Genomic DNA, 16,820 nt, shown 5'->3' with positions numbered 1-16,820 from the left:
TTGTATGCTAAGAGACAGTTTTTGTTGATTTTTTTTGTTGAGTCTAGCTGACCGTTTATTTCTTTCTTCCACTCAGCGGGGTGGAAATAAGCAGCAATGTAGTGCACATTTACTTTAATCTTGGAGCAAATTTGAACTTGCTTGGTATTTTAGTTTGTGTTTTTCCATTTTGGTATGTATGTACATATGTCAGAATAGATTTTCACACAAAATATACCACATTGTGATTAAATGTATATTAGAAACAGTAGCTGAATAATTTCACTGTTGGAGTGCTTAATGTATACTTGTATAGTCATGTAAAATCAAACTGTGGGTGTGTGTTTGCTTGTTGAGCATATATGCACACACACATCCACACTAACAGTCTTATCACAACAGAGAAGTGTTCTTAAGAGCTGCTATCTGTGAATAGAGGCAGCTGGAGGATTTGAGAAGAACCTTGTGTGGCACTTGTTCTAAGTCATGTTGCTGTTGAGAAACACAAGCTGAGGGCCAATGTTCCTACATAGTTTTACCACAAAAACATCTACAACTTGTTCTTTTTTGTACTTTTGCACCATCTTTTAGCAAAAAATTCACCAGTTGTACCAGAGATCATTTCAGGGAACAATGACAGCATATGCAATCCCATATCTTTTTTTAAATCTTCAGGATTTTAAATTAAATGAAAGTATTATGGAGGCATCTACTACTGTGATCCATCCAGCCATCCATTTTCTGTACCCAGTTATTCCAATTCAGGGTGCGGGAGAGCTGGGGCCTATCCCAGCACTTACTAGGAAGGATACACCCTGGACAGGTTACACATAGAGAGACAAAGAAACAGTCACACTACCTAGAGATGCCAGTCAACCTAATCGGCATGTGTTCGGAAATGCAAACTTGACACAGAAAGGCCTCGAGACCCATCCATCATCAACCTGCTATCAGTTTTTTATTTATCCTAAAATTTTAAACACTAGCATGCAAAATGATAAAAATTGTATATACTTTATGTTCAGATTTTATATTTGTGAATGCCTCATAAAGCCTGCTTATATGCATGCATGTGAATATATCCTGAATCGGTAGAGGACGCTGTCTGTTGATCTAAGATGTGTGGTGGTTTAGAATAGTCGAGCAAATTTTGAATGTCTCATTAATACTTGCTTTCTGCTAAAAGTGAGCCACTGCCTCGCGGGGTGTGCTGTTATGCCACTGCAGCGAAGAGTGTGCAGTGTTGTGGAATATTGCTGCAGTTATTAAATCTCTCTTTTGTGTATCAGATCTATGAGTATCTCATGCAGTTTTCTTTAACTCTCTTCTTTTTTTCTCTGTTTCTGTAACCAATAAAACATGCCCCAGATGCATAGGAGCAACCCTGATTATGAGTTTCCATAAGTGGTGTGTTTGTGTCACTCACTGCCAGTCCTACACAGCATGCTTTCCATATGTCACCTAGATTTGAAATTTGATTACAAAACAGTTGCAATAACTATATAGCAAAAGTTGGGATTTCAAGAACCAACTATTATATTTTATTTTTTAAGAAACATGCTTGTTGAGTCCACTCATTAAGGCTGGACGTACATCAGTCAGCACACAATAGATATTGCAAATATTATCACTTCGACTGCCTTGAAGGTCTTGCAAAGTGTATTTGGGCTTCAGCTGCTACTCAACATATTTTAATTTCTGCTGCATGGCATGTAAATGCATCATTTTAACCTTGTAGTCATAATAATAATGCTTCCAAAACCTTGTCTTACAGGTTACAAAAGACGTTAAAAAACAAAAATGAACATATGGTTGCTTTAATCATATGATAATTTTGGATAAAAAATATTTTCTGTTTTTAGTTCCTTTTTTTTATATACCATATGCAACAAACTAAACCAGTAAAAGCTGGGGTGGTTTGAAAAAGGCAGGGTTTACGACATTTACTTTTTCTCTTTTATTCAATTGCAGGCAGAATTAACCAGATGCATATTTTCGCATGTTTACACCTTAGGCCTGCAACACAAGAGGCTATTTAAATTTAATAGAAAAAAGTTATTTTAAACAGGTGCTTGTTGTTGTGATTCAGTGCAAAATCTATCAAAGACTATGAGGAATAAAGATATGCAGAGGATATCCCGTTTTTAGTAAATGTGTGAGAAAATCCCTGACATGTTTCAACATAGTCATATTTCAAGAAAAAAATGAAAGGGTTTGCATATTTGTCCCTTTGCTGTACATCATATGACTAAATTGTTCAAGGAATGTGGAGGATTTCAATGCATTAAGGACAAGGTTACAAACAAAAGCAGGATACCTATTTCTTCTGGTCACTGATCTGACTGCATTTTGGACCATTGTTCCTCGATAGCTGATATAGAACCACATGGGCAAGGAATTTTGCCAATTCCACAACAAATTGAACAAATGATTTGTTTTGTCATTTTTTTCTTTTATTATAGATCTCTTCCCAGCAAATCTCTTTAGTCCTTCTTTCAGTGTCTTTGGTGACCGATTCACAGACACACATACACTACATGAGCCCCTTCCCTCCACATGTACAGGCACACCAAATCAATATTTATGAAAGCAAAGTTTCTTGAATTATGCTGTTTAAAACAGCAAAGCATTTAAGCCTTCTAAACTTTTTAAGAAAGATTTTTTTTTTACAAGAAAGTATCCAGTGAAAAATATAGCAACTTCTGGCTGCCCGTTCGTATTACAGGATGAGCTTAGCTAATTGGCTGCATCCAAATATGTGGGCAGCCAAGGTACAGCTAACATGTCCCAGGTGCATGTTGCATTTTCTAAAGTGTGTTTAGCTGACAAAAGTGTTAAGAGTGAGAGTATGCATTCTGTAATTTTAAATACATATTAATATAACCTAAAAGTACTTTGGCACGCAAAAATATTAATTGGTGATCAGGACAGAGCTCAGTCAATATGGGAAATACTATTGTGATATTCTTTTGCTTATTGTCCAGCTTTTCATGTAAGGACTAATGAAATGTTCAACTGTTGCAACCACCCCAACTCTGATATTTAGATCTCTTGATCATTTATGTTTAGGGAATTTTCCAGAATGTATTTCCCCTCTTCCCAAATTACAACTGGGATGGGCTCCAGGTTCCCCTCAAGCCTGGATGGGATGAAGCTAGGATTAAAAGTGATGAAATGAGAGATGGATTATTCATCCGTGACTAGATGGATGGTCGAAGTTACAAAGTTAACAAGCTACCCTTTCTCTTTCATGGTCATTTTTACTTAAGAGATCTAAATAACTCGGATTGAATTCACATGATAAACACTGTAGACAATAGACATCCTATGCAATTGTACAGTTATGCCAAGAGTACACATTCACACCTACATTAGTTACAGTTTTGCAAGGTAGAATACCAAAGAGTCTAAACGGGGACAAATGCAGACCAACTATCCCAGACAGACTAATGGTGTAGATGAAGTCAGATGAAAGAATCTATATAGTTAGTCTGTCCATGTCTGCATTGATTACTCAGCAGGCGGCTCAATACTCGTCTCTTGCTTTCTCTTTCCGCCTGTCTGTTTCCCTCTTCCTCGCTTTGTGTTTTCTTTCTCTTCAGCTCCCCATCAGTCAGTGATCAATTGACGGCCATCTGAAGAATGTTTGCTTGTATGTGTGTTGCATATGATTATACAAGTGTTTTGTATGTGCACAGTCTGTTTTAAACTAGGATGACTGATATGTAATTGCATGGGAAACCATGCTTACTGGGCTGCATAAAAAAGTGGGATGACATTTTGTTTTTAGTAAGTTTTACTTTTATTTGGAAGTGTGTTTCAGAACTGTACATATTTTAACATTATTGCTCTTTGAGAAAAACCAGTCATTGTAATTTTAAAACTTCAGTAACAATAGATAAGCTGTAATATGATGTTTTGATATATCCATCAGGTATGTTTCTTTAAAAGTTCAGGGTCAGTATTGATCCTGAAATCATTTCCTTTCATTGCAGATGTAGATATTGATTCTAGCTGCTTATCAGGCCAGGGCCTCACTATTTATTCTTTTTTTGTACGTTTGCTTGTTTGATAATGTATCGAATTTAGTGATTTCAAGCAGAATCTGGTTAGGTATTGTCTTGCTGAAATGAGCAAGGTCCTCCTTGAAAACGATGTCTATGACTGCGTATATCGCTCATAAACCTTTAAGCATTAATGGCATTTTCACTGAAATTAATGTAACACATACCTTTTGCTTTAAAACCATATCAAAGAAGCTGACATTTAAACTTTATGCTGATAACAAGCTGGGTGGTCCTCTCTAGCCTGGAGGACTTGCAGAAAATTTCTTTTAAAAGGAAATTGATCCCTCGGAGCATATTACAGTTCTGGGTAAGCTTGGGCCCAAAAGAGGTGGCAACATTTTAAGCTTTTTTCATTGCGGAGGTTTAACTTGGATTTGATGGTACATTGATGATGGGTGTTCTCTGATGGTTTCAGGACTTTCTGTGAGCTCAGTCAAATATTTTTGCCTCAGAATCTTGTGTGTTCACAAGATACTGCTGACTAAAAGCCCAAAGGTCACATCCATTTGGTAATGGATTTTAACCTATTCCCTGTATGAAGATTTCTCCTTTTCCTCTTTGTTATTTTAATCTACATGACACAAAACTACCTTTCACAAACTGTATTGACACTAAACATGATGAATGTACGTTTGTAGCGATACTGACGTTGGTGCAAAAAAGACCTAGTCACTTTTAGTAAATATGAGTGTAAAATTGAATTACATTTTGCTTAACTTCAGATTTTTCTTAATGCATTTTGAAAGCTTTATTGTAATGTACCTTTTATTTAAAAGTACTATTAGTCTAAGTTAACATTTTGTTGCTTTTCTTTGTAGTTTTCCTTTTATTAACCATATCCTTCTTTTGCAGTTCAACAGATGAGCAGTTTCGCTGGAACTCCCAAGGTAAAAATCACCCTAAATGTGTGCACTATAACACATACATGCACCTCACTCAGGCACACATACCAATCCACTGTTCTACTGTGTCTCCACTTGGACCCTTTCTTTACTTTTAAAGATGTTTTTTCCTTCTGTTTAAATAAGGAAGCTCAAAATCTTGTGAATGTGTTTGCAACAAGACTTGGTTTCTGCCATATTTCCAAGAAATCTTAAGATGAAAGATTTATCGTATTTTAATCTTATTTTAACAGACATTTAGAATTTATGCCTGTGGACCAGTAATGTCTGGGCAGAGGCACCAACCTTCATATCCGATGGATTAAAAGATTATTAGAGCCCCACAAAGTTACACACTCACTCACACAAGAGCTTTGTCACATTGTCAGAATTAATCTGCATGTGTGAAAACAACGAGCTATATTCTTTGTATATTTTTGTCATTCATCTACTTCATACATAGATCTCTTACATTTTTGCTCTTCTAACACATCAAAATCTCCTACATCTCATAACCAAGTTATAGTGTGTAAAACTTTACAGACTGTTACAGCAGAAGACTGAGTTTGGAGTCTTGAGAGATTTGAGTCATCACTGCCTTTCATTCCTTCTTTCCCATTTCTCCCTGTCTATGCAACTAAGTTTGGTTTATATTCTCTTGTCCTCCACAGCAGATGGACAAAAGGATATTGAAGATGAGCTGACCACAGGTTTGGAGTTGGTTGATTCCTGCATTCGCTCCCTTCAGGAATCAGGAATTCTTGACAGCGGAGACCGTAAGCATACTTATAAGCATCAGTGTGTTTGTGTTTGGAGAATCTTTGGTCCTAATGTCACTTTGGATAAAAGTGTCTGCTAAATGACTGTAGAATAGAATAGAATAGAATAGAATAGAATAGAATAGAATAGAATAGAATAATGCAACATATGTGCATGAAAGCTCCCGTCCTAGATGTCTTCAGTGATTTATCTCCAATTGTTTCAGCCTATTTTGTGCTGTTGATCTAACATAGAGCAAAATTAATGCCCAAAGGAACTTGAGCAACTTTAGCAAGAGTGCTATATACTGACCAAATGCCATTTGAGTTTTCAAAATGTGTTTTCTTTATTGACATTTGACATAGAAAATTTTGATTTAACAGGAGAAAATGTTTTGTGTGTTGATTTATTTATTTATTTAGAAATTTTAGAGAAAACAAACCAAATTTATGATTTTCTTAACTTTGGCATACACACGTTTCTTCCTCAAAATAAAATAATCTTGATTAGACACTAAAACGCTAACTTTAAGTATGTGGGGATGGTAGGCAGTACTTAATTTAATCACAGAAGGAAAATTGATTTTGTACCAGATAAGGCAGCACGTTAACTATATGATCATTTAAAACTGCCTTTGAACGGAACTAAATATTGCACAGCTTTAAAAATGTGTTTTCTAATGCTGTACCAGCAGCTGTGCACAATTGATTAAGCTGTATAACTTACCTCAAAATCAAGAACTTTTAAGCCTACTTTGATGCTTAATCTTTATTTGTTGAGACAGACTGACAATATACATTGCCAGCAGAGCTCCTAGGGTTTGTTGTGGCTAACTTTTCTATACTGTGGACTTTGGCTGATAAACATATTCAAACAATGATTGAGAGGCAGCCTGTGTGCTGCTTAAGGTCTTGCCAAATGTGCTTGGCATTTTCCATTCAGGTCATTGGTTTTGGAACACTGCATTCCCATTTCACTTATTGTCTGCTGACCTTTTTGATGGTTGATATTGCTGTAATGGATGGCATTTTAAGAGCTCACACTCTGTGTGATGCTCTGCACATTTCTATGTGAGCACTTACACATTACATGATAAGCTTGTAATTTCTTGTACTTTTAGAATGGGGTTGCTTTCACATATGTAGCCATTGAGTATGCACACAAATACAGTTTGTATGACAGCAAAAAGTCAGAGTGCATAGATCTTTGAGAACAGGTTTTTGGACTATGTACCTCCATTTGCTGTAGCTGCTTTCACTATTAGGACAGATGTTACCTGTTCAAATGCAGGCTGTACAGTTGGAAGACATGTCAGATTAATTAGATTTGTATCTCATTTGCAGAAAATCTCTGCATCTCTCTTGCTCTTAGAAGGCAACCAGATTGTAAGGAATTATATTGCAGGTTCTGCACCCGGCTGTTTCTCTCGTTTTATAAATCTTAATGTGTAAATCCAGAAAAATCACTGTAGCTTTTTCTCTTTGTGTGATTGTGTGTGATTAGTATAGAACAGTGCTACTCAATTTGGTTCTATGAGGGCTCAGGTTTTAAATTTCTTCCTGCTCCAAAACACACTTGACAAATGCGACTGAATGACTCATTATTTGCACGCAAATTAATGAGTCATTGTGCAGTACTTCATAGGCTGTTGGATCCATTTAATTAGAGTCAGGTTTGTTGGAGCAGGGAAGTGGGGAAAACCTATATCCCTTGTAGGACCAAACTGAGTAGCCCTGATATAAAAGCACTACAAACAGCTAAGCAGTTAGTTACATGCTGGTTTCTTCAGTGGAAGTTTGCCCAGAACTAGGAATGTTTTGCTTTGAGCCAACAGAGTAATGCTGCAACACATAAATAAAATGGAAACACATAAATTCTTAAAAACATGTGCCATTAAATGGAATGTATATGTCAAGTCAATCACTATCTCAGCTGCAACCGTCTTGCAAGGCAAAACCTTTGTGTATATCATGTATGTGTACTGCTTTAAAAGTCCTGCTTTAAAGAGTCTGTTTTTACAATGTACACACAGATCGAGTGCTTGTATTTATGCACAAGAGTAGAGGGTTGCAAATCTGACTTTACTCCTCCAATAAATATAATTTCTGAACAAGGTGTATATGATAACACAGGATCCAACATGTAACATATCTGCTTCATACTGTCTAATGTGTTTACAAAGATTATTATTAATCCCGTTGGTTAATAAGCAGGCTTGCGAGAATGATATCCCCCCCCATGTGAACATGCCTGAAGGCTCTTTGCAAAAATAATTGATGACCCAAACAAACAAGTTAGATTGAAATTAAAAGTACAATGTAAACATTCAATTACACAATTTGAACTTTGTATATGGATGAAACATATGGTAGTGTTAAGGATAGGGCACATTTTAATGCATGAGGACAATGGCTGCTTGTAGTCATTAATCCAACAATAAATTATGCATCCAATCCAGATGTGGAAGCTTTTCTTGTGGTGAGCAGTTCATGGGAGGAAACTCACCAAAACTCTAGAAGTGAGGATGTTAGAGAGAAATTATTCAAAACTCACCCAAGCAGATGTGGAGGAATGATCAACAATTGCCAGAATGTCAACACAGAAAAAAGAGAATAAAAATCTTACAAAAATGCAATATTGGAACATTTACCTTGATGAATAAGTGATCAGGTATAATACTGACTCATTTTTATGCAGAAAAAAAAAAGACTTCTAACCTGCCAGACCTGTCACATCATCGCATTGTTGCCTGATCACATTTACTTGAGCTGATAATTCTATTTTGCATAATTTCTAAATCAGTTTTCCTCCAAATGTCAGGTTTTATTGTTAATTTCCTATTTGATATGTTTAACGGCATCAACCTTTTATCTCATGACACTTAATTTTACAATATACCAACCTAATTACTTTTCAGTCCAGCTCAAACAAACTTCACAAAACCTGTTTAAGGACAGAAGCCAACACACAGTATCATACAACACACAAACACTAAGCTTGAGTGATGATGAGTTCGGGAGCTCCTCCTCTGCCTGCGTAACACAAAGCGCTATTTAATAATTCATAAAAAGCAAGGGATGAAGCAAGATGAAAGAAGACAAGTCTTTTGTGATGGCAAGAAGCTGAGAAGTTGATCCAGGCTCACAGCTCACAGACTCAAAGAAAAAAAATAAGATTCTGTGGCGGTAGAGAGGAAGAATGATAGTGAGCAAGTAGAGAGATATAAGGGGATAATAAGAAATGGCAATGGTTTTATCTTTTTGTCTTTTTTGAGTGAAAAAAATGACTAGCTAGTGAATACAAAGAAAGACAAGAAATTTAAAAGTAGTACTTTCAGAGAAAGGAAGTGATCCCAGTTTAACATCTTTAGCCTAGGGAATCAATTATGTCTAATAGTTAAAGAAAAAGTTTTCAAAATAATTCCTGTTGATTCAAGACATAACTACAGACAGAAGGCTAAATATTAAAAACTGCGTTGTGATGTTATTCCTGATCAGGACAATTTTACAAGATCATTTTAGGAATTAGCATGTATGTGTATTTTTCCTTGATGACACAGGATGATGAACCTGCCTCATGTTATAAGAACTGAGTTCAATATATTTAAATTATACTTATCATTGACTGTGGCAGTTTTGGTTTATTTTTTTATTTAAAATTTTAGTGTTTCTTTATCTAGTAGTCCAATTCATGTGATATTTTGCCCATTAATAAAGCTAAATATCCTAACATGATTGTACCTGCCCCATGTGGCCAAATTGAGCTAACATTATCAGGTAAAAATGACCATGTTTGGGATTTAAGTTTTTGGACTGTCAACCCACAACTTTATTCTTCTCAGTCCACTTCCTCCCATCCTCTACATCTCCCTGCTAGTCCTCCTCCTATTCTCTGTGTTCCTCTGTTTCTCCCTTCCCCTGCTAATAAATTATGCATGCCATCTCCAACGCACAGAGTGCTGCACTGCTGCACTATCTGCTCTAAATTGCTGCTCTCTCTCTTTCCCATTTCACTCTTTGCCTCTCAATCTCTCCCCTCCACATCCCCTCTCTCTCTCCCTTTCTCCCTCTCTCTCACTCTTAATCTCTCACTCTTACTTTCTCACACACAAACTCAACTCAACCTCCCTCCCACCCAAACCATACACAACTCCTGTCTCAATTGGTAGGACCAGCTCTTCTTTCCCAGAGTTCCTTGCAGCTCAACTCCACCCCGGAGGCTTCGCTCCAGTACTCTGCCAGCTACCATAGCAACCAGACCCTCGCCCTTAGCGACAGCATCTCTGCAGCAACTCCTCAGCGCAGCGGGCAGGTTGGAGGAGCCGTGCACAGCTACAATCAGGTAGGAAATGCTGCTGCACATTAAAAAACAGGGATGAAGATGCAAATGTGGATAGTGCTGAAAAAAAAAAAAATCAGGCAGAATTTTTAACTGTAGCCATTTTGTGTAAACTTAACAGTGCACTAAGAACTTTGAGTCTGTGTAGTAGGCTGCTGAACAGAAAATATTAGTAACTGGCATAAGATGCTTTTGCATGTGAAGATAACTCACCTGAAATAGGTTCGCCACCTTTTTGTGCTCTATTGCTTTTTTAAACTTAAGAAATCCTGCTGTGTTGATGTATGGTGTGCATGATGGTTTTGGGGTTTCTTGTTGCTCCTTTTGTCTCTCGCCAAGCATCGTTTATTATCTTTTATTTAGCAAACAGACTTTTTTTTTGCATAGCACTCCTCCAGCTGCATGTAAATCTAAGTCTCAGTGTGTTCTCTGCATGTGGATTTGTTTGACATCATAGTTGCTGAGTCTATTTGATCACCATCTAAGTACACGTTTATAGAGAAACCCATTTTATTAGTCCTGTTACAGTCCAGTCACGGCAACTGGCTTTCTAATCCATTAAATTTTGTCTCTATTTTTAATAAGATGAAAAACAGAGAGACTAATTACAGATCTTCAGAGGAAGACCAGTGATCAGACGCTCATAGACCAAAAAAAAGTAAATAAATAAATACACACAGAGAAAGCCCAGTAAGTGTCTTGTTTTTAAGGACTTGTGAAATAAACCTAGATGCAGTCACATTTTAATCCCAGCAGTGTGTTGCAAAACAGAAACCCCACCAAATTACTTTACAGCCTACAGCAGCCAATTATTTCTAATTTTCATGTCCCCCAACATATTAGTGGTAATACACATACCCCAGACAGACATGCGTGCACACACATGAACTTGCAGACACCCACACACCCACCTAATCAGAGAACAGCTACAGTCCTTCATTAAAAATATTTCCAGTGTCTGGAACAAATGTTCCATTTGGGATAGATGATTATGTATTAAAAATTTGAGGAAATTTTGTAGATCAATGATTAGAATTTTTTTTTTTATTTATTTTTTTCATCCTCACAAGTCTTGCTGTGTTTTTCTTGTCAGATTTTGTTTATTAGGTGAATGAGTTTTGCCTAATCCATTGCTTTGTTTTTGCATGCTCAGATTCATGTGAAAGAGAAACAAAAATAAATTATTAACTATCTTTTTAAGTATATTTTGTATTTTCCTATTCAGTAAAATTGAAGAACCGGTCGAGCTAGTTATAGGTAAAGCCTAGATTACTTCCCTTAAAGAATAGGAATTGCAAGGTAAAGATTCATGAATGGGCAAATAAGAGAAATGTTCACTTTTTTTTTTTTTTTTTTTTTTTTTCAGTGCTCCTGTCCTTCTTTTCCACTTCCCATCTTCCATCCCTGTCCTTTCTGCTCACCATCTCTTTCCATGGGAGTGTGTGTGTGTGTGTGTGTATTCTACTCTTTGATGTTTTTGCTTGTCAGTGTAATGGGGCTACTGCTGTCAGCAGGGCTTGTTGCTCATGAATAGCTTTATGCATGCCAGCACTGAGAGATAGGCAGGTCTAACTTGCATGTATGTGCTGTACATGCATTGTTGGTGTACTGGCAGGCTTGTGCACCTTGGTGTGCATAGGGTGGTCCGTTTTTGCATGCACTGTTCCAGCCACGTGTGCGCATGGATGCATTTATTTAAACTTTGTACAAATTACTTGTTCAATAGCAGGGAGAGAGAAGGCAAAAGGTCTGGTATGTTGGTGCTCTTTTGTAGGATATTTATAACCCTGAGAGGCCATGCTTTAATAATGCATGGATACATGGCACCTCAAAGATCTCAGTGTTTTACTGGAGGAGAAAAGAAGCAGCACTGCAGGATGACATACAGTGCTGGGAAAAGTACTCTCCCTCTGAGTGTGTCAGACTTAGCTACCAGTGCCAACAATTCATCTTCTACTTATTATTTATTTACATGTCAATTTACTTATATATCCATTCACCTATTAGTTCTGACTCCATGAGTCACTATGCTTCTTGATCAAATCTGTAGTTTTAAGCAGTTTCAAACACAAACAAGATGACATAAATCATTAATAGGATTCTTTATTTAATTAGCCATAGATCTCCCTGTTTGTTAACTGACTCGGGAGACTTATCAAGCTGCTTTTACACTTCTCTGGATATAGATTCACATCCCCATTGAGATCTTTTTCTGGCTCTTTGACACATTTGGCAAACCATTCACTTATATCGATCTATACTAACAGACTGTACTAAACATCTTTTACAAATCTGAGCTATCAAAAGCCTGCAGTCAAATGGCTGAGGTGTTGCTGAATTCAATTAATCTTTTCCATCACGTAAGACTTAAATGCTTGTGTTAGATTGAAAAGGGTTGTTATATAAATAATGACTTATTAACTGACGTCAGAAAAAATGAGAGGATGGATTCCAATAAATATATCTTTTAAACTTATTTACACGTGCACAACTTAAAATGAAAATTTGCAATTTCACTAAATTGTATTAGCAAAGAAAAGGCATATTTTTGTATCCTAATTAACAGAATGGGCACAATATTATTCAAGAGCAGTTAAAAGGTTGCAGTCTTCATAGCTTCTAGCAGTTTACCTGTCTTTCAGTTTTTATGTCTCGTCTTTGCTTGTTTGCTTCCATAAATTAGACATTTTTTAGAAAGAATAGTTTCACACAGCTTCATATAAATCAGTTTCCATGACCCAACTCCAAAAAAGGCAGTTCTGGAACCAATGGTTTGTTGTCTTTTTAAGACACATTCTGGCTCATTGCAGGAAATTTAACCAGAAGCATCCACTGGAAACATAATGGGAGCCTGTGTGCATATGCATGCTGCTATATTTATCTCAGGAAGATCTGCTGAGCAGGCATGCTTTTTTTCCTACCAAAGGGTGTCTGCACAATAGAGCAGCTGCAGATATTAACACCTGAAAGCAGTCACAAACATGGCTTTGTAACACAAACCCAGAGTGTATGCATACATGATACAATGGTTTAATATCAGATCCACTCATTACTGGGTATCATATGTATTTGCAAAGTAATATACATATGGCTCTTTGAATTGGTGTCTCTCATGAAATAAGCTATAATAGGCAGACATTGATTTATCTAAGTTTAGCAGGATAATGTTTCAGTAATGACAGTGCTACAAGGTGACTCCGTAACTCTGTATTTGCATAATGTGGCAATGTACTGAATAGGCTATAGTGTATATTTGAACTAATCCCGCAGATCAAACATCAACTTCAAACTATATGAGACTCAGTAGAAAGCTTACATATGTTTTTTATTTTATTTTATTTATATATATATATATATATATATATATATATATATGTTTATAATAATTCAAAAAAAGATGCACATCCTTTCACTGTCTCACCTCAAATTTTGCTTGGTTCAAGACAAGACTAGTGTCTCACAAAGTGGGGGTTTTGATTATTTCCTGCAGACAAATTAAATTTGAGTAACTTAACAAAAGAATATTGGTATTCATGGTATAACAGATGATAAGTATTAATACTCTCAAACTCTATGACCTACATTTTTGAGTAACTGGTGCAACAAAAGCTTTATAAGGAATGATTTCAGTCATTTGAGATCAGATAGTGGTCGTCTTCTATAAGTCTGTTTGAATTAGCTCTCCAATTTCTGTAGATATGTCATTACTAGCTCCTTAAGCTTGATTTAAAACTGATCTCACTCTGTATAAAACTTTTTGATGAACACTGGTGTTTTATCTTATTTGCCATAAATCTTTTCTTTTCCATATTATATTCCCAACTTGTACTTTCCCAACCAGTTATTGGCTCAGCTGATTATTTTTTCCCCCTGTTTTGGCTCTCCTTGTCTAATGTGCTATGTTATCTTTCTTCCCTCAGGTGACATCCAGTCGTGCCGCCCAGCAGCAACAATCACAATCTGGGGCAGGGTCAGGTAAATGCCCACCTTTGTCTCTACTGCAGTTGTGTGTGTTTTTTTTTTTACAAATTTATTGACAAAGAAATGACATGAGCAAACAGCCTTCCCTTAATTTTTTTTAGGTATCTACTACTCCAGCTCCACCTTACCCTCCCAACGTGTCAGTTCCCCTCTGTCTGGAGGAGGAGGCTCAGGGTCCGGTTCCCCAAGTAAACACCAACGCTTGGGATCAGCCTCTGACACACAAGGGTACTCTACCACTCAACGCCTGCCTTCATCTTCCTCCTCCTCTCCCAGCAAACAGTCTCCTGCAAATCGACTTGCAAAATCATACAGGTAGAAAACCACAGCTTTCGTGACAAAAATATTGGATTGTTTTGATGTTGATGCTGATAAACAATACAATGGGTTCGCTTACAGGTCTAACAGGTGGCTTGTGTAAAATAAATAAATGATAAAAGGCTACAACAGAAAGAAAAAGAACAGAACATAATGGGAAGAGACAATTACCTTTATCTCTATCAGTTTATAGTCCTCTAATCTATGCCTACATACACTGAACAAAATATGCAAGTGTACACTATATGCGACACAGGAGGCATGTAAAGTTTTTATAGATAAAATTAAATGTTAGTCTGTTCCTTGGTCCTTTTTTTTTCTTCAGTACTACCGTTGCTGTGACAACAGGAGGAGGGGGTGGTTCTCCCCTAAGGATAGCATCTCCACCCAACTCAACGGCAACAGGAGGAGGGGCCAGTTCATCATCATCCCCTCTTCACCAGGTACTGGAAGCTACTCCATGCAAAAGTCCTTTTCACACAGATGTAAAGTCTGCAGGACACTTCAGAAACATGTGTTCTTTTCCTGAGTTTGTTAATACACCTTTTCTGATCATTTAGAGAAATTAAGCATCATTTAGCACCAAAATAAAAATGATCACAATGAGAAGATGTCATCAGTTATGATATTTGATATCATGATGTGGGTTGTGCTGCGAGTTATTTCTTTATTAAAACTGACCTTTCTGTGTCTGACATCCTGTCTACTATGGATTTCTCAGCATAACTTGACACAGATTCTTTAGAAATGGACTGACTACAGTAGATACTATTTATTGTTATAAAAAAAAAATCCATACATGTCTCTTTTAGTTCTTCAAATAAGCAATACTTATAATTATTGAATGCTTGTAAAAAAAAAGTCTGTCCAAATTTAGATTTTTCTATACATTACTTAAACTTTGCTTGAGACATTTGCTTTATTATTCTATAACATTTATCTTAATGTACCATGTATTTTTCAACTGGTTTTCCATGGTGATTTGGACCATTCTGTTATAATTGGGATATTTACAAGAAAAGCATATTTAAAAGAATGCAATGGAAATGGACAAAAGCTGTTTATTTAAAATGCCCAAATGAGAATAGAAGCATTTACATATTCAGCTGCCAACTCAAACTAATAAAAAAAAAAAAAAGACCAGCATGTGAACTTAATCATATTTATTGCTTGATCCCATTCAAAGTCTCAAACATGGCTAACCAAAATGGGTTGTTTTTGCAGATGAGTTCAGGCATAGGGAGCTATGCCACACTGTCTCCCAAACGACTGGCAGCTCACCACGCCTCTGACCAGTACAAGATCTCCCACGAGCTTTACGCTACCGCTACATTGCAGAGGCCTGGAAGTCTTGCAGGTGGGAGATTTACATTTATTGTTGTTGTGTCTTATTTTGTGCAATTACCATTTAAATTTAAATTCAAATTATTATAATTATTATAATATTATAATATAATTGGTCATCCAGATAAATGTCAAATTTGAATTTTAGGCTGTTGATTTTGGCAGTCTTGGAATAAGTTCATCAGTGTGTTATAGTGTATATTTTAGGACTATTTACAGTATTGGGCAAATTTGCTGTTTTTGCTCTCAGCTCTGTTTTTGTCAGTATTTCCTAATGGGTTGCATTGTTAGTAGGTGAAAGGTGTACACAGCGTGCCTTGCCCTGCTGCATATTTATTTACGGAAGCTATTCAGAGCATAAAATTTGGGAAGAAGAGTATTTAAATGAATTCATGCATATCTACTAAGCAGGGTTTGTGTTACAGTTCATTGCCCATTATGCCATTAAATTTTGATGCGACAGGTGTGATGTAACACATTCAGGAAGGGAGAGTGTGTAAAGGAAAGCTACAAGATAATTTTATTACAAATGGCTGGCAAATCATGATATTCTTAATCAACTGAAAGAAATCTAAGATATATTAGAAACTCAGTCTCTTCATGCTTTGCTATGAATCGATGCATCATTAATTATTTTGAAGGCGAGGCTTGTGTTTGATCTTGAATGTCCCTGACTATAGAGCAATGTCATTTTACTAATTGGTGTAGATGCCATAACAATGCAAGTTTATATTCAAACATCTTTATTTTCTGAAAATACATTTACACAATGTGATGCCAACCTGTAACCATGTATTGACTAATATTTACACCTTTACAAGCAATGTTCCCTGACCTTTACCATGTATCTATTGATTTCCATTGCATCACTCAATTCAGCATGTGAGGAGATTGAAGACTGAAAACTGAAAACACTTATTGGGGAGTTTGGCAAAGTATACCTTGCAAACAGCTTTTTTCCCTCTGTTTTTATCAAAGTCAATGAGTGCATCTTTAGGCAAAGCAAGACACTTTTAATTTGTATAGCACATTTCATGTACAAGACAATTTAAAGTGCTTTTAATAAAGCGTTTAGAGCATTACAGATGTTGCAAAGAAAGCATTCAGAAGTAGTAAAAGGCAGCAACAAATAGCAAAAATCACAATTAAATCA

General features: G+C 36.4%; 1 protein-coding gene across 1 annotated transcript in view; it reads left to right on the top strand.

The window, feature by feature from the left end:
• The first annotated feature begins 4,133 nt into the window (after positions 1-4,133).
• The window catches only part of ctnnd2a (catenin (cadherin-associated protein), delta 2a), a 142,229-nt gene continuing 129,542 nt past the window's right edge, over positions 4,134-16,820 (top strand). The window contains exons 1-8 of the mRNA XM_041968887.1: positions 4,134-4,147; positions 4,899-4,933; positions 5,602-5,703; positions 9,855-10,027; positions 13,945-13,999; positions 14,107-14,320; positions 14,649-14,766; positions 15,548-15,680. Coding sequence (XP_041824821.1) covers positions 4,134-4,147; positions 4,899-4,933; positions 5,602-5,703; positions 9,855-10,027; positions 13,945-13,999; positions 14,107-14,320; positions 14,649-14,766; positions 15,548-15,680 — 844 coding nt within the window. The remainder of the gene's footprint in view (positions 4,148-4,898; positions 4,934-5,601; positions 5,704-9,854; positions 10,028-13,944; positions 14,000-14,106; positions 14,321-14,648; positions 14,767-15,547; positions 15,681-16,820) is intronic.

Source organism: Melanotaenia boesemani, chromosome 18, assembly GCF_017639745.1.
Source record: "Melanotaenia boesemani isolate fMelBoe1 chromosome 18, fMelBoe1.pri, whole genome shotgun sequence".
NCBI lineage: Eukaryota > Metazoa > Chordata > Actinopteri > Atheriniformes > Melanotaeniidae > Melanotaenia > Melanotaenia boesemani.
The sequence above is the reverse complement of the archived record's forward strand: the minus strand, read 5'-3'. Positions and strand labels throughout refer to the sequence as shown.